Raw genomic sequence first — 22,678 nt, forward strand, 5'->3', positions numbered from 1 at the left:
CATTACTAATGTTAATCAAATACTTAACTATTTTTGAAACATAAGTAGATTATTAGACGCTTATAAGGTTATAAGATTCCTTCCACTTATATAGATAAGAGAAAATAAAGAATAAGAATTACTGTAAATAGAAAATCATCGATATAATCATTCCACGGATAACTCCGATGACTTTAAGAAAACCATTTAAAAGGTAATAAAAGAATGTGTGTTAAGATTAGCCGATAATTGGATATATGAAATGGTTGGAGATATTGATCATTTTCTAACAATGAATAAGACCCTGATCTCTTTATTTGAACCTTTTGAGTTTAAGACAACTGAAAAGGGAAAGGAAGGTACTCCAACAGGTATGGAAATTGACGTCAATCTGGAAAGTATATTAGATTGTTGCGAGTAATATCTTAGTAAATACTAATAAGTATCAAACATGAAGACTACAATTAGTATTGAATCTAAAATTTAAATTGTTGAAGAAAACTTTTGATAGTTCTCACACTTTTACTGTTTCTTAAATTTGTATTATTGAAATTATTTCTAATAGATTAAATGATTTTGATTTAAATTTTCCTTAATCTTGATTGTTTTCTTAAATTGAATAAATGATTTTTACATATATTTAAAATTTTAGTTTATGATTTCATTGCTTTGCTCTCGTCTTTGTATTGAGTTGTCTTTCTCATTGTTATGTTTATTTGATTCATATTAACTTATCATATTTGATTTAGAAGTAAATGCATATTCAATAAATGATATAAGCATTATCTACACTTTAATTTTTTCATAATTGTAAACATTGTTATATATGTATGCAATTTATAATTTGACTTTATTAACTTTGATGTTGTGAATTTGTTTGTGTTTTGAGATGTTCGCTAGACCCCTAAGGAAAGGCTCAAGGGTGAACATTGAGTTGAAAGACACACAAGAGAAGACATACATTTTCTATAATAATAAGCAGGCAATTCCGCCCTCCAACACTTCAATCATCGTATAATCCAATGTTACTAATGTCCGCACAACACACAATATCACACGCGAACAATTTCAATTGTTCTTACTATATAAGGGTAAAACGCATCATTTTAAGTATTTAAGTTCATTCTCACTCACATATTACTTATAATTTCTATCACTAAATTGAGAGTTGGAGTGCTAACCTTGCAGGTCAATCCCCTCTCCACTACATCAGAAGTGCATATCCATCATAGCAAGTTACAACTTTGCTACCCCACCTTTAATTTCTAATTCCTAACCAAACAATGGCATCATATGTCATAATCGACTTCTGATTTCCACTAATTTTCATGAGAAACCACATCACTCTACCAAAGGTCCAATTATCCCTATCTTAAATTTTCAACAACCTTCTTCCTTGAAGTGTCAACCTCATCCTCCAACAAACAGATCATGTGATTCATGAAGCATGGTGACGTTTAAAACCAATTGATCTTTCGTTAAACGGCAAGTCGCTGAAGCTGCTAGAGCTCTACTTCTTCCATGGAAGATGATCTAGTTCTGGTAGCATCTCTTTATGAACCTGCACAACATGATTCCACTCCTACAAGAGTCTGTAGCGGTAAATTCATGATCATCAAGCTATGGATAAGCTAGACATCAAATAACAAGAGTCGCCACCGCACTTATATTGATTCCAAAGGAAAAGGGAAAAAGTACGAACAAAACCCAAAAGTAAGAAGTTTTCAAACCAAAACTAATAAAATGTCAGAGATTACAGGTAAGTGGATTGGTTACACAGAGGGAAGGTGTTAGCACCCAAAGTGTCCTAGGTACTCCTAGGGAGCCCTTTTTGTGTGCATATGTATTTGGTACAAAATGATGTTTACAAACAAATAGAATGGGGGGATCAAAACATAAAAATAATTCATTAATTATATTTTTGTTTTTGACAAGACCTTAGGACTTGTGCCTACGTACCAACATAAAAATGAGGGATCAAAACCTCGTAGTTCATGATACAAATTTCAAAGTGGATGCATTGCTTTTAACAAAAATTAAGTTTGAAAGGCACAAAGGCCCAAAAATGGTTTGAATGAGTTAGTTCTTTTTTTTGGCTTTTTTTAAAGTTTAAGTCAAGTATAATTAGATCTATTTACAAGTTTGATTAAGAAAATGAAGTTTGAAGATTCAATGGCATAAGGCCAAAGTTTCTATCTTTTGCAAAGTGGTCAAAGTTTAGAACAAAACTAGTTCAAACAAAGAAAATTTTAAAAAATGAGGGAGAGATTTTGAAATCAAATAAATGGGGAGGAGATGAAGAGACTAATCCTATGCACAAAATTAAAAGTTAAGGGTTGAAAAGATCTGACCAATGGGTAGCAATCCAATAGACAAGAATGTCAATAGAAACTCAAATTCCCTTAGACATTTAGAATCAACCAACACACAAATGCATAATTATATCAATCTTGAAGAGAAAGGCATCAAATAAAGATAGCCACATCCAAGCTTTAGCCTCTCCATGATCTTCTTCAAGATAGCCCATGTAACAGATGAATTCACAAGTCACGGGTTCAAAATAACAACTTCACAATGATCATGTTGTAGATGAACTAAAAGCGATCTTCAATGATGTATCAGATGAAGTTCAAATCACAAGCACTTGGTTACATGAAAGTTGGCATTGGCCAAGTCCTTTAGCATAGGAATGTTACCTAAGTTCTAAGTCCATTTGTCCAAGATCAAACAGTCCACACAAAAGTTTTTTAGGATTTTTGTTGTTATTATGTACATTAGTGGTCAAAGACCACACAAACAAACAAAGTATCCACAAAATGGAAAATATCACACAATATGGTCCAAGTGGACAAAGTGAAAATTGCATTAACATAAACAATTAGAATGGTATGAATAATGGCAAATGAATAAAGACTAAAATTAAATATAACATTAAAGTAAATGGCTTGAAATTAAAAGTTAGTTGTTAATGAGTTAGAAGTTAGTATTGTTTTGCTTTTGCTTTTTGTTTTTTAGTCATTATTTGGAGAACACTCAACCCACTTATTACAAGCATGGATCCTTGAGCCAAGAAATCTTCCAAAGGAAGGAAAAAGGCCAAGTTTCCACACAATACCATGAAAGAGGGGAGACTTATAATCTCACTAACTAGAATGTTATGTCTTTTGTGTCACAAATTTAATGTTATGTTAAGCAATCGTAATTGGACTTATGTAGAAGTCACAACTATTTGAGGTCGAGCAATAGAATTTTGGTGTTAATGCGTGTTAGAGACATAGTATAATGGACTATGCTCATGAAACATACCACACACTAAAAGAATATGCAAAAGAGGTGGCCTAATCTCATCCATACTTATGTTGATTTTTCAATCAACTAGCCTTAGGACTTTGAGATATCATAGGTCAAATGAGATGAATGCATAAAGAATGGGAATGAGATGAAAAGGGAGGGGAATGGATCAAAACTCAAATTGGTCAAAGGAGGATTTTTACCAAATTAATATCATTGATTCATTTTGGGAGATGGAATGTCCATTCCTTCAATCCCCTAAATCCAATGATATTAACTTGAGAAAGTCAAATCAACCTTGACCAAGGCCCAACAACAAGAGTCAAACTCAAATAAGTCATCACAATTGGTCAACACAATTAATTGGCATTTATTTAAATTAAAGAGACTAAAATAATACATTTAAATTAATATATGGTTTGTCAAATTCCTAAAACCTCATCAAAACACCAAAGAAATGGCCATGAGATTTATCATAGGTCAAACAAGGTCAAAGGATCTTGGAGAAAAAATTTCAGAATTTTTAAAGACTTAAAAGTATTTTTAAACAATTAAAAATAAACACAAAATTAATTAAATCATGAAAAATATTAATAATGATCCAAAAAATAATTTTAATTCAAAATATGAAAGAGGAAATTATTTGAAATTTTTTGGTGAAACTCTCATATTTTTTGGATCAATATTAAAATTAATATGAATTAATTAAAATAAAAGGAATAAAAGAAAATCAGAAAATATCAAAAAAACGTGAGTCACTTGATCTCCCTCATTAATTGAGGTGGCAGATCAAGTAGCCTGAAACACGCGTTCCACCAAACACACGAGTCAGCGTGCTGCAGGGATGGTAATCACAATGAGCGCTCAGGATTAAAACAAATCAACTAGATTCTATGGCTGGGAGACGTGTCAACGCACCGCCGGAGCTGTAACTCCGGTCTTCTTCTCCGGTGGACCTCACCAGACTGGTCCACCCTCAACCATCACCAAAATAAAAAAGGAGGACATGATCTGAAAGAAAAAATGGCGTAGAGCACGAATCTGACCTCAATTTCAACTAACTCCAAATATATAAAAAAGATATGAGGAGTTGAATTTTGAGGTGTGTCAATTGAGTTGCTTCGATTTGACCTCTAAGCAACTCAATCTTCTTGCCTACATTGGAAGGACTTCAGACAACCAAAAACCCAAGAGAATTGAGTAGAATTGAGTGAGAATCGAAGAGATGAAGTTTTCTAAAAATTACCTTCAATGTTATGCAAAACTGATGTTGCTTGCTTCAAACACGATCTGATCACACTTGAGAAGCTAGCAGGAAGTGATTGGAGAGGTTGCAAGGATGTGGATCCTGGAGTTCTTGAATCTCCAATAGTTGAGATTCAAACTCAAATTTCAAATTGAAATTTCTTAGGTTTTCCTTTAGAATGAGAGGGTTTGAATTGGGGGGCAAAGCTGGCGCGCAAGGTGTGATTCAAATGAGCTCATAAGCCTTCTATTTATAGCCAAAGGAAATGATATTTGCACACTTCAAAATCTGTCCAAAATTGGCAATGTGAATGACACGAGTGCATGGGCATGTACAGGCCCATGATGCAATGCATTAAGGTCCAAAATGATTCATGTTGAAGTTTGAATGAAGCTTGAATGGCAAGGCAATGTGAACTGAAGTTTGTACATTTGATTCTTTCTAATAATGCATCTCTATTAAAGCCATGCGTAGACCTAGCAATCTTCATCCAAAATGCACGAACTTGGGTTCTTTGGAAATCTTGGATCAAGGGGAACAAGTTTGATGTTCAAAACTTTTTCATTTGGAGCTTGGAACATGGATAATTTTGAGGTGGAAGTTTGGAAATTTCAACATGTTGAAAATTTTTCTAAGTGTTAAGCCATATACTTCAATATTCCACCTTGCTTAACTTTTTATGTGAGCTTCAAATGAGAAAAATGTCTTCATCAAAGTTGTAGCTAATTAAATGACCTTCAAAATGGTAACCAATTTCATGTCATTTGAATTTAGAATGATAGAGTTATGCATTTTTGAAGTTTGGAAAAATCACTTGTTCAATGGTATAGGTCAAAAATGACCTATAATGTTTCCTTATATCACATGCTCAAAAAAGTTGAATTAGCTCTCACTCCAAACATCAAAGTTAAAGTAGACATCTTGAATTTGATTTTTAAACTTGGAAATATTTCATATCATAAAAATTGAGCAAGTTATGGCCTTGGGAAGTTGACTTTCAAATTAGGGTTTAGACAAAATGACCTATAATGTTTCAACTTAGAAAATGATTTTCCAAGCAAAACTAGCTCTAGGTATCAACATTAAAGTTGTTTGGAATGTCATTTAGAGTAACGTTTCTCTTGGAATCATTTTCATATGGTGAAAATTGTAGGAGATAGGGTCTAGGGAGACCCAGTTTTGATCAGATGAATTCATCTGGCCAACCACCATCAACCAACTTGCTAACCTTCAATTTTATTGACTTTCTTGGCTTATGGTAGATCATATATGAATAAGATGACGAATTTTGAAGTGTCCCTTGATAAATTTGATCAATTGGTGAGATAGCTTGTTGGAGAAGTTACTCAAGATACCTAGTCAAACTAGGGTTTCCAAGGCAAATCACTTCCAAACTCTTGAAGAACACTTGATCAATATATCATGCAGGAATTAATGAAACTCATATATGATTCTCATAACCATTCTTGGATCAATTCATGATTGTGCTCTTTGTCATGAGGGTCTTAAACCCTAGATATGAACTTGATAAATCAATGAGATCATGCCTTACCTACAAAAGAGTTAGGCAAATGCAAAGACATATTTTTGGTATTTTGGTTAGTAAAATGATAATATACAAGTATGATACAATCATATAGTGCTTGGTGATCTCTTCCAAAACAAACCCAATGAAAAAGGGGTAAGGAGGATGCCAAGGTATGATCCCAATGCTAATGCTTATGATGAAATTGCATGAGGGATATTAGGGTCAAAATTGGGGTCTTACAGAGTCTGATATGGAGTATTCTAGGCTCTTTTATTCTTTAGATCCACACAATAGCCTTACCATGGCGAACCATCACACTGACCTCATGTTCTACACATTATACTTGGATAGGAAATGCTCATAAGCCTTTAACTATTGCAGGTAAATCTCGGAGTACTAGGAGTCATAGACTTGTTAAACAAAGTATACAATCTTGTGCACTAGCAGAATTCACAACACTGGGTTGAAAGGATTCTCAGGATTAAAGAGAACCATGAATATGCTCCACCAAGAGACAGTATTGTATGAGAGGCATCTTCCCGAAGTGGTCAAGTCATTGTACCAAACCTGGTGCCACTAGAACAACTATGCCATAAAGAAGTCTTGAAGACACTAACTTGTAGTTGATATCAAGGACGAAGCGGCATGTTATTCCTAAAGAAGGGAATGCAGGACACATATACTCTGAGTCCAGACAAAAGAAGATCCAATTGTACGTCTGCATCCTTGAAAGTTGTCAAGCATTTACGGGACTGAAGATTTAGATGAACACGTTGAGCATGCAGATAATAGGTTGGATTACTACCATGCCCAAAGAGAGATGAAGTGTAAGCTCTTCTCACTAACCTTGATCGGAGCCATGATGACATGGCTTAAAACCCTCATAGATGAGAGCATAGATTTATGGAAAGACCTTTATGAAGATTTCATCGCTCAATTTATCGCTCAAAATGGGAAACCCATGACCATGGTCGTACTCAGTAGGGTCATTCAACGAAATAAGTAAACTATATACGAGTACATTGATTGCTTCACAAAAGTGGTAATAGCAGTGGGGGCACAAATAATTGGGTGAAATGTTGGATGTTAAAGAAGAGGTTAAAACGGACTGCATTTTCTAGGAAAATCTAGGGTTAGAGGACCTTGTAATTTGAGTGATTTATTGATTAAGGCCCAACCCTATATCAATTATCAAGATGAGCTTCTTGCTAAAGAGGGAGATAAAGGTTTCGGATCAGAGAACTTCAGATATGTTTGGGCACTAGATAGAGATAATGCATGTCATAAAGAAGATGAAAATTACAAACCCTGATCCAGGTCTAACGCCTAGACTACCCTAAACACTTCGAGAGAGAAATATGGAAAGAGTGTGAAAAAATTGAGTTCAAGTAAGTCATGATCATGAATCCCTACCCAAAAAAAGAATCACATGTGGTAGATAAATCTAAAGAATGCAATAGAATAACTGATTAAAAAAGGGTAGCTTACTGAGTACAACTGTGATGATGACTGCAAAGGATGTCGGGACAATAGGAATTTCTCCTTCACAAATAAAATTTGTCCCCTAGGAGAGATATTGAAATTGTCATTAAAGTCAAAGGAGAAAAAGGGAAACAACGAGGAAGAAGAGGAATACTAGAAAGGAAAACTCCAATTGCATCTAATATTGATGGTCTTCCAAGGGAAAAAACCCTCCAATGGATGATGAAGAGGAAAATTTTCGAGTTGGTGGTCGTGAGCAAGGAAGAGGGGATGGCTTTGACTAAGGAACCAAAAAGACACACCTTTAGATTCTAGGATAGTGAAAAGGTAGGTGGGACCCTGAACGAGATGTTTCATCTAGTTATAATGGCTACCATAACCAATTTTGATGTCTCTAGAATCCTTATTGACGGAGGAAACTCTTTCCACATCGTGTACAAAGCTCTTTGAAAATCTAGGGCTCAATAAGGAGAGGTTATGACTTTACGGAGGATTTGAGTATCAAGCTTTCGATGAAACTATAATTCGTCCTCGGGGATATATAGAGTTGATGGTTACTCTAGGAGAAGGAATAAATACAAATACATTTGATTTCCAATTGCCAATTGCCAATGATTCCTTCCAAAAGCATTTATAACTGTATTTCGGGCAGGCCTTTCGCATAACTTTAAACGCAATGGCCTCCCAGTCCATCTCAAGCTGAAGTATCACAATGTCCATGATGAGCTGGTGACAATATGCACCAACTTATCTGGGTAAAGGAGGATACAGAAAGCTTTGCAGCATGACCAAAAGATGGACAAGGAAAAAGTTATGGAGATTAATGTAGCCTCCCTCGTTATGCAGTTAAGAAATATGGAAATCAAGGTTCCAATAGGTAAAACAAATTATTTTTGACCAAGCAGTTATAGGTGAAGACTCTGGATGAAAGTTGAAGCTGACTACCACATGCCCTGCCAATGTTCCCAAAAATGTCCAATAAGTAGTGGCTATGCCACTTGGTTAAATTTTATTTTCTACACATGCAAAACGCACATGTTAATATAATGTATAAGTTTGTTGTAGCAAAGAATGAATAAATCTTCATTAAACTCTTTTTTCCTTACGATCATAACATGTTGCAACAAGTCAAAGATATTATCACAAATGCCTCAGGCGTACAAAGAAGTGAGTTCAAATAGTAACATTAGTGTACCTGCTAAAATGTGTGTGAAATAAGCCACTAAATCAACAATTATCTCATCTAACAACCCCTTTGACATTCTTCTCCAAAAATCCTAATTAAGAAAGAAAAACGAAAAAAAGTGGAATCTAGGCATCACCTTAAAATAAGCGAATTTGGGAGCTCACACGCTGAAAGATGGGGCACGATCTGGTCGAGGATGGAGGAATGTGCGAGAAACTAGCAACAAATGAAGAAATCTCAAATGGAGAAGAATAAGAGTTCCTCAAAAATCCATAAGCAACGAAAAAAGAGAAGATTAATGGTATAGGAACTTCTTATATGCATCTCCACAATAGTGAATTGTGTGATCTACCACATTGGTAAGTGCAAACATTACTACTAATGATCAAGATCTCATTGGAAACTATTCATGATACTCAAGTATCTTAGGTTTAAGGGAACATATTACCATCAGACATAGGGACACACATCAGAACCTTCATGGTAAATAAAATCATTTAATGCATTTATTTTCAATGCTAATGACTTGTCATCAAGTATTTTCACATACTTCTACTAAACAGTCTACCTAAAGATGTACGATGCAAAACCCTCATATTATAGAACAAAACAAGGGCTTATGGGAAAATGTTCTAGGTAGTTTGCTAGGCCCATAGAGAAAGGCCCAAGAGAGAACCTCAATTTGAAAGGCTTGCAAGAGTAGGTAGACCTTCACTTGAATTAGAAGTAGGAAATTCTGCCCTCCGACGCTTCTATCACTGTCTGATCCAATTTGACGACTATCTTCACAACACGTCGCATCACACGCGAGTAGTTTCAACCACTCTTAGTATATTAGTGTAAAACATGTCATTTCAATTACTCAAATATATTTTCACTCACACATTACTTCTGATTTCTCTCACTGACTTGTGCCTTAAAGTGCTAACCTTGCATGACAATCTGTTTTCCATTGCATCGTAAGTACAAATCTATCGTAATAAGACATAACTTTACTACCTCACCTTTCATGTCTGTTGGAACAAGATTTGTTCATGCCCTTAAAAGGTTTTGATGATAACAAAGTATTTAAAGAATAATAGGTTTTACTAATGGTTGTTCTAGTGTACAGGATTAAAAGGCATTAACCTTAGTATAAATCAAGTTAATCACTTAGAAGAATCATTAAAGAGAAGAAAAACTAGTATGAATCTATAGGATCAGAACCAAGCCTGCAAGATCTGAAGTCAAATTACATCAAGGTTTCAAAGCCTATAAAAAGACTCAGTTCCACAAAGAAGTGATTTAGATTCTGATTGATCAGAATTTGTGTGTTGTTCATCAACATCTGAAGGCTTCAGACTTTGGTCTCGATCCAACCTCTGATGACAACTCAACTTCTAAAAGACTAAAGAGCATATGATCCATACATTATACCAAAGCAGTCTTGTCTTATCAAAGCCCTATATAACTGGACAAAGTCTAGTAGGGTTTCGTTTTGCAAGGCTCAAGATATAAAGATGTTATATATTCAGTCTGCTCTACATGTTGGTAGATATCTAGTACCTTGAAAGCTACTGAGAGCGTTTCTATTATTCAATGGATAAAGCTTCATACCAGATGCTTATCTCTAACGGCTCTCTTGGCATACTTCTTCAACAAGCCTGCTCGGTATGTCTAAATCATCCAACGACTATTTTCCTAGTCCTATAAAAGGAAGTTCAAGGATATGAAGAAATTATTGAAAATGATTGATCAAGTTGATCAACATAGGTTTGTTGACTTTGGTTGAAAACTCTGAAAATGCTAAAGATTCAAATATCATGGAAGTCTTTGAATAAGCTGTCAACAAAACCATATAACACAAGAGGATATGATACAACCAAGAACACTTATGTATATATGTTATCTTGTACAATAGAGTCTTAAGATTTCTTACCATTGTTAATCTTAGAAATCTTAAAGACATTAGGATCTGTGTTGTAACTATGCATCACTGATAAGAGTATCAAATGCACTTGTAATTACTATTCTAAACTGTTGATTAGAATATGTAAGAAGTCTCTTGTTGCGTGCTTGAGAAAATAAGTATCTTGTTGGGTGCTTGAGCAAATAAGTCTCTTTCTGGGTAGATTGAGCATTAAAGTCTCATGCTTGTGGGTAAAGCAGAAGTCTATTTCAAGGATTGATTGAGCATTGAAGTCTCATGCTTGCGGGCAAAGCAGGAAGTACTGGACGGGTTTTTCAGGCATTGAAGTCTCATGCTTGAGGGTAGAGCAGAAGCCTCTTTCCTTGGGATTGAGCAGGGAGTCCTAAACGGGTTGTTCAGGCAATAAAGTCTCTTACTTGAGAGCTTGAGCATAAGTCTCTTTCTAGTTTGATTGATAAAATTGTAATATGAATAATTATAGTGAAAATATCTTGTGCTGCAAAGGGACTGGTCTACTCTAGATTTGAGAGGAACTAGGATATATTGTGTATCTCTTTATTTACTTATGCATTTATATTCCGTTGTGCAACAAACTCTGAAGTCAGACTCTAATCTGATTCAGACTCTTACTTGGATCAGAATTTGAGCTTGACATCTCAGGTTCTGAACAGGTTTAAGAAAAAGTAGTAAATTTCCCTGTACACAATTCAACCCCCCTTATTGTGTATATTTTCTCACCTTCAATTGGTATCAGATCCTGACTGTGCCTATTTCACTTAATAGTGAAATAGAAAAGTTCCAATGAGAAAAAGGTACTCAATTAGTGATTCAAATTTCTTTGAAGTTTCCTCCATTAGTCACAAAATGGAAACTACATAAGGTAATTAAATATGAGCTGAAGGAATCAAGAAATTTATTTATACTCTAAGTCACTTGTTTTGTGAGTATGAAAGGATTTTTAATCTTTAAGACTGACTCGTGGGACAAATGTGCTTGTTGAATAAATCAAGAAATATTTTCTTCTTTAAGTCATCTGCTTTGTGAGTATGAAATGATTTCTTAATCCTTAAGACTGAATCGTGGGGAAAACATGTTTACTATAGAAAGCAAGGTTTAATCTTGATCTGCTTGTTTAAATAGAAGACTAGTTACATTTCCAGGTCCTCAAAAGTTAGAAAACTAGAAGAAGCTTTCGATGGAGAAGATTCTAATAGGGACTCTAATGATGAGGAAATAGTTTTCCTCTTTAAGAGATTTCAACAGCTGACCAAGAGAAACAAGAGACTCTCTGGTAGAAGATGATCAAAAGATATGCTACAACTGCAACAAGCTTGATCACTTCTGAAATGATTGTCCTAATCTATAAAATAACATATCATTTTAGAGAAGCTTCTGAAGGAAAGTTTCAAGACTAAGTTCAAGAAAAGTCTCGTGGAAATATGGGATGAACTTGATGATAAAGAAGATTCAGACAGAGGGCTGAAGAAGCCAATATTGCATTGACGACTCTTACACTCTCTGATTCAGAATCTGAGTTAGGTTCTGGCTCTAAATCTGATGAGGAAGATGAGGTATATGCTAACCTATCTTTTTTATCTTATTCATGATTTCATGAGTCATTGTCAAGATTATGCAAGACACATGAAGTCTGTTAAGAAACATCATAAGTTTCTTAAAGACAAATTGAAATCTTCTAAAGAAACTGTTGGGACATTAGAAAGAAATCTAGTTATTGCTTGGGCAGGATATGACTTTCCAAGATTTCTTAACAATAGATCTCAACAAAACTATGCTTGCATCCATGATCTATGGAGTAAGTAAAAGCAAAGGAGAATGTCTGAGCTTCCATGAAAAATGTGTGGTTTCCAAAACCTTGACATGGAAGAAACTCTCAGAACCATATTCTTCAAGTTATGCCGATAAAAGGCTTTATGACTAATTAGTGTATGATGCTGAAGGGATTAAAGTTATGAACCCTTCAGAGTCAATAATAGAGAAGTCAAAGGTTATGCAGAAGTAAGAATTTGAGATCTCAAAGTTAGTGATCTTGAAGAAATCATACACTATGATCCAAAGGTCAACAAGTCAAAGGAATTCAGAGCATAAGACCTTCAAGTCAAAGGTTGTGAGAAAACCTATACTTGAGACTTCTGGATTTAATTCTTTTGAAAAGTTCAGAAACTATTGTCAAAGCTTATCCAAGACCGAATTTCTACAAAAAAGAAAGTCTAGAATAAGGCTAGACATTACTCTATGGCAAGGGCATATATTAAGAAAAGGCCTAGAGTATCAAACACAAAAGGACTTATAAGATTGTGGGTACTAAAATAAGAAATTGTGTTTGTTGATATGCTTAAAGGAAAAGATAGTACCTATGTCCTAATGTCTGGACAATGGATAATTACTTCCTTTAACAAGAGGAAAGCATATGCCCCAAATCTAACTCTGAAAGAGGAAGAAAAGTTGAAGTATGGAGAAAAGCAGAATAAGAGTACTATGGTTACTAGTATGACTCAAAAAATGTGTTGAACAAGAACCAGGATCAACAACAAAAGTGTTTAAGACTGATTCTCATAAGTAAGAACATTGTTGGAACCAAAAGTTGTTCAGAAGCCGCACCAAGGTATGTCTAAACTCCTTCTCTTTATCTAGACAACTTTTGTAAATGAGATATTATTTGCTTTAGTATATGTATCTATACCCTTGATGCATAACTATCTTAGATAAAATGTCTACATAAGAATTTTCAGAACAAGTGAAAAATACTTTAACTATGGCCTTGTTCCTATTCTTCATTCAGAACCAAGCATTTTTTAGCTTAAAAAGTTTTGATCATAAAAGTGTTGTTGCTCATATCAATTCTTTAATGGGTTGTTTTGCTTGTCTTATCCTTTGTGTTTTTAAGACTTAATTATTCTCTAAGAAATGGCTTATGATCTTATTTAAATTTTTTATTATGAATATGGAGTATCAAAGACTAATGCTAATCAGAAGTAGCTTCATCAGAATCTTGAACAGATTCTGATGACATGTGGCCTCTGAAAAACATCAGGCTCTAAGACTCAAAAAAAGAATAAGGATTACTTGTAAATTTTTATAAAAATCCATGTGTCTCTAATGCACCACTGATAAGAGTATCAAGTGTATCTGTAATTCATATTATAAACTGTTGATTAGAATATGTAAGAAGTCTCTTGCTGAGCGTTTGAGCAAAGAAGTCTCTTGCGGGGTGCTTGAGCAAAGAAGTCTCTTTATGGATAGATCGAGCATTGAAGTCTCATGCTTGTGGGCAAAGCAGAAGTCTTTTTTAAGGATTGATTGAGCATTGAAGTCTCATGCTTGTAGGGTAGAGCAGGATGTCATGAACGGGTTGTTCAGGCATTAAAGTCTCATGCTTGAGGGAATATCAGAAGTCTCTTTTCGTGGGATTGAGCAGGAAGTCTTGAACGAATTGTTTAGAAAATGAAGTCTCTTGCTTGAGGGGCATAAGCAGAAGTTTCTTTCTACTTTGATTGAGCAAATTGTAATCTGAATGATTATAGTGAAAATCTATTGTGTTGCAAGGGGACTGAACTACTCTCAGTTTGAGAGGAACCAAAATATATATTGTGTTTCTTTATTTACTTCTGCATTTATATTTCATTGTGCAACAAACTCTGAAGTCAGACTCTGATCTGATTCAGACTCTTACTTGGATCAGAATATGAGCTTGACATCTCAGGTTCTGAACAGGTTTAAGAAAAAGAAGTAAATTTCCGCATACACAATTCAAGCCCCTTCTTATGTAAATTTTTCACCTTCGATGTCTAGTTCCTAACCAAACATTTTGTAATTTCATGTTTTTTTTATAAAAAAAAATATTGTTCTTAATTGATGTACTCTATCGGTCCGTGTTTTAGAAATCAGACTGGACCGCTCGGTCGAACTGAGAACCGGGAATCAGATGGGTTATTGGTCTGATCTGCTCGCTGGAACGGGTAAAGTATTGAATCAAAGGGAACTGGTCAGAACCAAACAAAATTGATAAAAATGGGTGAATCGACAATTTTAGAAAAACTGACAGGTCAAATGTTTGTTTTTTTCTCAGACAAAACGACTTTGTTTTGATAACTTTTTTTATAAATAAAATATAGGTAAATTTTGTTCAAAACTTATTTGAAACGACTTTCCCTCCGTAAAATTAAATTTATTAGTCACTACAATTATTTTGTTATTCAGATATGTTGCAATTAAACTTTGATTAAATTTTATTTCGATTTGTGTTTTGTATTATTTTGTTGTGTATGATGATTATTTTTAGAATTTGAATTTAAATAATGAACTTGTGAAATTATGATATTTTAAAATTTTATAGATGTCCTAGTTTTTTTGGGACAGAATCATCCGGTTCGACCGATTTAATAATTATATAGTTTTGTTATATAGATTGGTTTATTCAACCGAATTATTTGATTTAATTCTCTTTAATCATGTTGTTCGACCAGACCAATTACTCAATGATTCTATCAATAAATCCGTGACTGAGTATTCTCTCATTGATTTAATGATCCATCCAACTTTTAAAACATTAGTATCAATTTCAAAAAATAAATAAGAGTAGCTTGTTTTTAGTTTAAAAAATCCACAATATAGAAGAAACGTTACTTACATTTCCAAGATATTAGACTAATATGAAAACAGAGCAATCAAATTTTCACACACTATTACGTAATTGAGAAACCTAACTGTCAAATCTCGAGGAACAAAGGAAACTCACACATCAATAGTGAAAAATTCAAAAACTCACCAACATTATAAAACCCAAATGGTAAAAACAGAACAGTACCTTTAACATGACAAATGAAGCACATGAAGTCACGAACCATTTAATTTCACCACACATGTTCCTTCGTGACACACCTAGCTGTTGTAGTTCACGTACCTTGTCATGTCTCCTTAAAATTCCAACAAATTTCGAACCATTTTTCAGCTCTCACCAAAACATCATCAGTATATAAACACATGAATTCGTATATAGTGTTGTATTGTAACAAAACATTATCATAGTCTTTAGTGGACAACACTGCACGTAGCTCATAAAATTCAGTGTTATATTCAAACTTCTCTTCATACCCGCGCACTAACACAATCATCTACTATTCATTTTTATATTCATTGTTCTTGTCCCTACCTAGTTTTTCTAACTATGTGACCGTTTTCACAAAAAGTTAGAGAGAGAAAATAACAAAAAACCAAACATATCAGTGTTTTTCACACAGACTTGAAGAATCTCAAACATAGTATCCCTTCATATTCGAGGTATTTGTCTATTTCATCACAACTTTTTCTCATTTGTTTTTTTTTTCTTTCTCAAAGTTGCTTAATTTTAGATCTAAATACACAAAAAAATACGATTTTGATTCCAACCCATGTACCCTTTATGAACCCTTGTATGTATTCTTGATTACCCTTTTTCTATTTTTCATCCTTGGTTCCTTAATTTGAACATTAAACATTGTTCTGTTTTGGTGACAGAGGATAAGATAGTGAGTGTGTTTTTCTGAAAAGTTAAGAATCCAAAGCAAACTCTTGAACTTTTTTTACTTCATAAATTGAATAGCTTTTTGTTTGTTAAGGTGGCTTTTGAGAATGGAATTTATGCTTATTACGGATCCCGTTTTGAAACTAACAAAAAAACAGTGAGGTTTTAAAAGGTGAATGAAAGAGAAAGAACGAGGGTTTGTTCCTTTTTTGTTTGTTTTTTAATTTTTAATTTTTATGTAACAAAAAAAACAAATCACAAAAAGTTATTATCGTATATTATTATAAAGGAAGAGTGTTTGGCTTTAGCATGCAACTTGGCTCCTTGTAAAAAAGGAAGGAGCGTTTAAGAAAGAGAGAAGAATAATAACATTAACAAAATCATGCAAGATATGAAGAAGCTGCAGAATCAGAAGCAGAAGCAGCTTGTGAATGAAGAATCTAAGAAGAAGGAGCGTCACATTGTCACGTGGACTCAAGAGGTTCTTCTTCTCTTACCATATACTATAAATTAATAATCTATTTCTTTATATATATTCTTCTGTTGAATTTGTTTTACCCTTGTTTGCAGGAGGATGATATATTGAGAGATCAAATTGGAATCCATGGAACTGAAAAGTACTTAAAATTACAAACACCCTTTTGGTTGTTTTCATGATTATGTAAGACTAAAAGTGATTTTGATTTCAATAACTTAATGCAGTTGGGCGATAATTGCTTCTAAGTTCAAGGATAAAACAACAAGACAGTGCAGAAGAAGGTGAAGTTTTTGAATTTTGATCATGATTCATTCAATATGTTTTTTATTTTGATGGCTTTTGTTTCATCGTGATTCGCCATCTGATATTATTTATCATCAATCAGATGGTACACTTATTTGAATTCTGATTTCAAGAAAGGAGGTTGGTCACCAGATGAAGATATGCTCTTATGTGAGGTAAAAAATTTGTTCCCTATGTTCCAAAGCTTCACTTTCATACCATGTAGTCGCCATATGAGTTTTTTATGGTCTTAACCCTCCAGCTTGGTGATTCGATGTTCAACCGGGAGAAAAGTAAAATCTAACTAAGGATTGTTCTGATCAGAGTTCGACTATGGTTACTCTCAATCGATTCGAACGGAAGCTCGTCAATCACTTGTCTTTGAGTTTAACAAGCTTAATTATATAACTTTTAAATATAAACTTCATCTTTTTTCTTACTGTCTTTTCCCTCTATGGTTTAGTTTGGTTTCAATCCATGATGAACTTAATGATTTTCAGTGCTAGTACCGGTGAAAACTCGACTGTAGTATTTAAACACACCTTGTAAATTTTGAATTCTAAGTTTGAATAATAGAAAGGTACTGCAGCAGTATTGCAATTAGAAACGTAAGCACGATTGGCCGAACTCTGATAAAATTTCGTGTGTTATGTGTTTGCGTTTTTCGTATCTGTTTCTTTTCAATTAGAATCATTTTTCCAACAGTTTAGCATCAAAATATATACTACTAAGATTAGGTTACAACCAAAACTAACTTCTTGCTGTTATCTCTATAGGCACAAAAAATATTTGGCAATAGGTGGACAGAAATAGCAAAGGTGGTTTCAGGAAGGTAAAAAAAAAATCATTATTCTCTTCACAAAATACCAAATAGATTCTTTTTTTTTAACACTTATTCTAATTGAAATGCTTCATTGTTTTGTATACAGAACGGATAACGCTGTGAAAAACCGTTTCTCCACATTGTGCAAAAAGAGAGCTAAATATGAGGCCTTAGCAAAAGAGAACAACATTTCGTACACGAATTCAAATAACAAAAGAGTTATTTTCCGAGATGCAGCATCAGATTCTGCAGTAGATTACAAGAAAATGAGGTATGTTAAGCTATAACAGATCATAATATGTTAATAAATTCTAAGGAAAAAGTGTTAACATGTCATCCACTTGTAATATAGGAGGTCACATATCCCTGATGATGCGGAAAAGATCAACTTCGCAGATAGATCACATAAACAAAACGAAACTTCAAGAGCACCATTGGCAGTTTTAGCTCAAAACTCTCATAATATCAACAACTTGCCTGATCAGAATGATGTCTGCAATGTGAAGTTCGGTGGCTTCGGTAAATCTCTATTAAAAAAGCTTAATCATGAAACTTAGACCTTGCAGTTGTGAAATCCTGACTAAGAAAGCAAGTAAACAATCATATTTGTGCGTCTTTTGTTAGTAACTTTATGGATCAAACTGACTAACAAAAGTACTTTCAGAATTAACTAATGAAAGACACCGTCGATGACCAAAGTGACTAAAAGGCTCATTTACATATAAATTTGTAATTTTGATACATTCAGAAACTAAACAGGAAATAAACCAAACATCGTCTAATTTATTAAGCCAGATATAACTTTGGCCATGCTATCATCATTATAATGTAACTCTCGATTTTTCATTCCTTTGTAGCTCCAAACAACAAGATTCAAGGAACATTCCTTAAAAAGGATGATCCAAAGATAAACGCGTTAATGCAACAAGCCGAGCTTCTAACATCATTAGCTCTAAAAGTTGATGCGGAGAACATGGACCAAAGTCTTGAAAATGCATGGAAGGTGAGGCTTGATAGTTCACAACTTGCTCTCGTTTTGATTTTCAAACATCATATGGTCTTCTCTCAAATTGAACTCCAATTGTGTTGATGCTTTCGGAAAGAAAAAAAACAAAGTATGAAATATATGTCAAGAAGAAAGTTCAACACCAAAAAAAATGAAATCAACTTTTAATGTTTCAAACCAATCTGTTTGAAAATCATGAGAATATTCAACATATCATGAAAATGTTTCAAACTTTTAATGGCTCATAGATCGGCTTGCTATCATATAATCAAATATTGAAAAGCTTAACTTTGCTCTGATCAGCTCATACATAGCTGATATCTGCAGGGATTATTTCTTGAGCATACAAATAAGAAAAATGCAATTATTCATAGAGTTTTTCCATATAAGTTCTAACACCTGTATATTGATGCCAGATTCTTCAAGAGTTTATGAACAGAAACAAAGAGTCAGATATTCCTGGATACAAGATTCCCGATTTACAGCTCGTAGATCTTAAAGACTTATTGGAAGACTTAAAGAATAGTAATGAGGAAATTCAACCATGTTGGAGGTACTTTAGGCTCGCAGAATTTGAAAATATAATAGCTTTCATGAGGGATATTTATGCAATATCTAATAGCTTATGAATCTATAATAGGTACATGGAATTATATGAAGACTCTCCAAGCAGTTCTGAAGGATCAACTATTCTGCCTCATTCTGCTGCTGAGAATTTGGAACACTCACTACATCAAGATAATGGAACTGAACTGAACTCAATGCAAATTGGAGATCAAAAGGGAGATGGAGGATGTGATCAAGTAGTTCTTTCTAGCGCAACTATGAATCAAGGTAATATTATCATCAAATCCAATGATAAAAAATATCAATACCGAACGCACTGGTTGAACTAGGAATCGGCCAGTCCATCGGTCGATTTCATCCTAGTCATATTGTGGTTCAACCGGTTTTCAGTTTTTACATTTATTGTGGTTCAACCCGTTTTCAGTTTTTACATTTATTTGTTTTTTTTATAACTTTTTTGATCTAGAGGGAAAAGCTTTTATATGCTAATGTACTAATATGTTAAATCTCAATGTATCAAAATTGCTAATTAGATATTTATCTTTTTGTAACAGATATATTCACATCTTGTGAGGAACAGATAAACAATAATGGCATTGGCATTGTTTCATCCCTATCAACTGCAGAGTTTAGTTCCCCTCTTCAAGTTACACCTATGTTCAGATCCTTAACTGCAGCAATTCCAAGTCCACAATTTTCAGAAAGTGTAAGTTACATAAGCACTTTGAAGATTAAATAACTAAAATCAAATCAACAGTGAGATTATAGCAGTAATGGCGATAAGTATTCGGAATATACTAGTAATAATATGCTTTGTAGCACCGACACTTCTGAACAAAGACGTGTCAGGTGTCCAACCCGTGTTCCACACGACACCGACACATGTGATTACTTTCAATTTATTCATTTTTACACCATACACCGACACATTATATTAGTTATTATGTTAATATTTTCTATTTTATCAGATTTTGAACTCTAATCCTATAACCCTGACACTTCATTATTTTCCTTTTCAGGAAAGGAACTTCCTTATGAAAACACTTGGAATGGATTCTCCATCCCTCAACCCAATCGTGAACCCCTCGCAACCGCCACTCTGCAAACGAGCCCTCCTACAAAGTTAATAATCTAAAAAAAAAATCATTTGTCTTTTCTCTTTTCTAAATCCTTCGTTTTTCCTCACCTGCGACCATCTCGCATGCTAGTCCTTCTCATCCTGGTTTGAGAAAGATTGCAAATTTTGTTCAGCCTAAAATTTTGACAGGCTCATCTTTTTCCCTTAGAATGTTAGGTACATTCCGAGGACTTTCAACATATTTAACAGTGTCTTTTTCCTCCCCGTAGATACTTGCACCGAAAATTAGTGTGCTTTAGTGTGTCATTCTTTAGTTTGTTTTCTTCTTTGACATCTTTCTGGGTTTGTTTTTCTCCAATCCAGCATTTGGTCTTGGTTTGTATTTTTTGTTTTGTACAGAGCCTGCTGCATGATACTAGTTATCATCTTGAGTGTTTGTATACATTGGCAATTCGCCAATCCTACTACATATAATGAACAGAGAGACATAGATAGAAGAAGAAAAAGAGTGTAAAAAAATTAGCCAGTGGCAAATATGATTCCTATTTGTTGTTTTTGGGTGTGCATAGGTTAGGTTATAGAATAAATAATGCTTTTCCTTTTTTGATTCAGATGTACTGAAACATATTTATAATTTGAGTGGAAATGCATTTTGGCTTTGGTGTGCAAAATGCAGATGTTGTTTCTCTTATGTCTAACTCTAACCTGATTTTAACACAATCATATATCTATATTCTATATCTTTATTTTGTACAATTCTTCAAACAAAGGGTGTACTCACTAAAATGCAGATGTTGTTTGAGGGTTTTAGAATTGTTGTTGGTGTTTGAGGTATTTATAGAAGTCTATTGACCTGGATTCTTGGATCCAGGGGTGGTTATCCCGCTCCACTCAGGAGCACGGAATCTGTTATTCCCCCTATTTTCCTGGTCGCCCATCTAATAGATGGGCGACCAGAACCCAACCTTGGGTGACATATGGTGCCAACTACGTACTCACCCTGGCTTGTCTTGCTTCCCTTTGGTTTACCTTCTTTTAGGCAAAACAGAATTATCTCACCACAAAGGGTTAATTATAACTTTATTCCATGTAAAATAACCTCTTAACAAGTTAAGTTCCTAGAGAAATTTTCATTGATGTTTGGTTTTCAATTTAGTGATTTTGATGAATGTTTTCATCTACTTTTTTAGTCGAAGTCACAAAATTTGAGACTAAATATGGATGAAAGTTTTTGTATGGACTAAACTTGATTATAGAGTATTAGAGAATAAAACATGATTAGCCCAACAAAGCAAAAGAAAAGAAAAAGTAAGAGCAAGAATTTCTGAGCAGGGAAAGAAACAGGCAAGAACTCATACTTCTTTTCTCAGAGTATCAAAGTAAATTTCTAGAGAAAATTGCCAAATAACATCACTCAGAGCTTCATAAAACTTCAACCAATTTATTGCAAGTGTTGAACTCATTCACACTTACAAAACACACATATTTCAACTATATGAGGTTCATTTTCATACCAGAAAGCAAAAAAAACTTGACAAGAAGTTGTGAACAGTACAACAAACCTCATAATCTGATCTGACGGAAGCATGCATGCAAACATTTCTCACTCTTTTCCTTCTCTCAGCTCTTAGGCACACAGAAGTTTTGGACTGTGCTTTGCAGAAGAACAGTTGTGCATTTTTGTTTTGTAGAAGGATTAGTTCATAGATGGTGGTTGTGGTGGAAGACAGAAGACAGATAATAATGACTATTGGCAAAAGCAATTAGTAAAAAGAGGGAGGGAACTTCCTACAAAATAAAGCACATTAGTTAGCTGTTAGCTTTCTAAATGGAAGGTGCACTTTGACTAATTTGACCTCATAATTTCTACTCATTTGAGTAGTAGGTCTTACCTAAATAAATAAGCAGGTCAAGTCTTAGATGGTTTTTATTTTGAAATGTAGAGACAATTCATTTTTTTAAATTTATTAAATAATTAATATATCTAGTCTATAAACGGATCAAATACATTGATCATTCAATAAACTTAAAAAATAAATTATCTCTTACATAAAAAAACGGAGGTAGTAATTAAAATTAATTTATACTAAAAAAAATGTTATTTAACTATTGATTTTTTTTTTGGAATATACAGTGAAATTGATACTGTAGTTACAACTTTAAAATTATGACATAAAAAACTATTCTTCTAAACAACGGACATGTCCCCCACCTTTATAAAGTCAGATTGTTCATGGAGATCCAACCACTCGAATTTCATTTAACAACAGAATCTTCTCTCTTTCCCTTTGCTTTTTTCTCC

At 33.9% G+C, this 22,678-nt stretch overlaps 1 protein-coding gene and 1 long non-coding RNA gene across 4 annotated transcripts; one reads left to right on the forward strand and one right to left on the reverse strand.

Moving 5' to 3' along the window:
* The first annotated feature begins 15,652 nt into the window (after positions 1-15,652).
* On the forward strand, positions 15,653-21,067 carry LOC127119551 (transcription factor MYB88). 3 transcript variants are annotated; one of them, XM_051049799.1, is made up of 13 exons: positions 15,653-15,919; positions 16,432-16,623; positions 16,713-16,759; positions 16,845-16,901; positions 17,006-17,078; positions 17,679-17,734; positions 17,832-17,996; positions 18,078-18,244; positions 18,583-18,728; positions 19,148-19,284; positions 19,372-19,565; positions 19,853-20,004; positions 20,318-21,067. In XM_051049799.1, exons 2-13 carry the CDS (start codon positions 16,525-16,527, stop codon positions 20,423-20,425), a joined length of 1,401 nt encoding a protein of 466 aa, XP_050905756.1. In that variant the 5' UTR covers positions 15,653-15,919; positions 16,432-16,524; the 3' UTR covers positions 20,426-21,067. The 3 variants fall into 3 exon arrangements, with proteins under 3 accessions (XP_050905756.1, XP_050905757.1, XP_050905758.1); XM_051049800.1 differs by having other exon boundaries at positions 16,451-16,623; XM_051049801.1 differs by having other exon boundaries at positions 16,532-16,623.
* Positions 18,319-22,254, reverse strand: LOC127119552 (uncharacterized). The gene is made up of 2 exons (XR_007802870.1): positions 21,939-22,254; positions 18,319-18,817 (listed from the first exon to the last, which is right to left on the reverse strand). It is a non-coding gene; the product is annotated as an uncharacterized LOC127119552 (long non-coding RNA).
* Between the last annotated feature and the right edge of the window lie 424 nt (positions 22,255-22,678).

The sequence above is a fragment of the Lathyrus oleraceus genome, chromosome 2, assembly GCF_024323335.1.
Source record: "Lathyrus oleraceus cultivar Zhongwan6 chromosome 2, CAAS_Psat_ZW6_1.0, whole genome shotgun sequence".
Lineage (NCBI taxonomy): Eukaryota > Viridiplantae > Streptophyta > Magnoliopsida > Fabales > Fabaceae > Lathyrus > Lathyrus oleraceus.

Excerpts from the sequence above, each read along its gene's own strand:
- LOC127119551 (XM_051049799.1), top strand. The coding sequence starts at position 16,525 with ATGCAAGATATGAAGAAGCTGCAGAATCAGAAGCAGAAGCAGCTTGTG. Across the intron at positions 17,997-18,077 it reads GTAGATTACAAGAAAATGAG|GAGGTCACATATCCCTGATG; the intron begins GTATGTTAAGCT and ends CTTGTAATATAG. Across the intron at positions 20,005-20,317 it reads GTCCACAATTTTCAGAAAGT|GAAAGGAACTTCCTTATGAA; the intron begins GTAAGTTACATA and ends TTTCCTTTTCAG.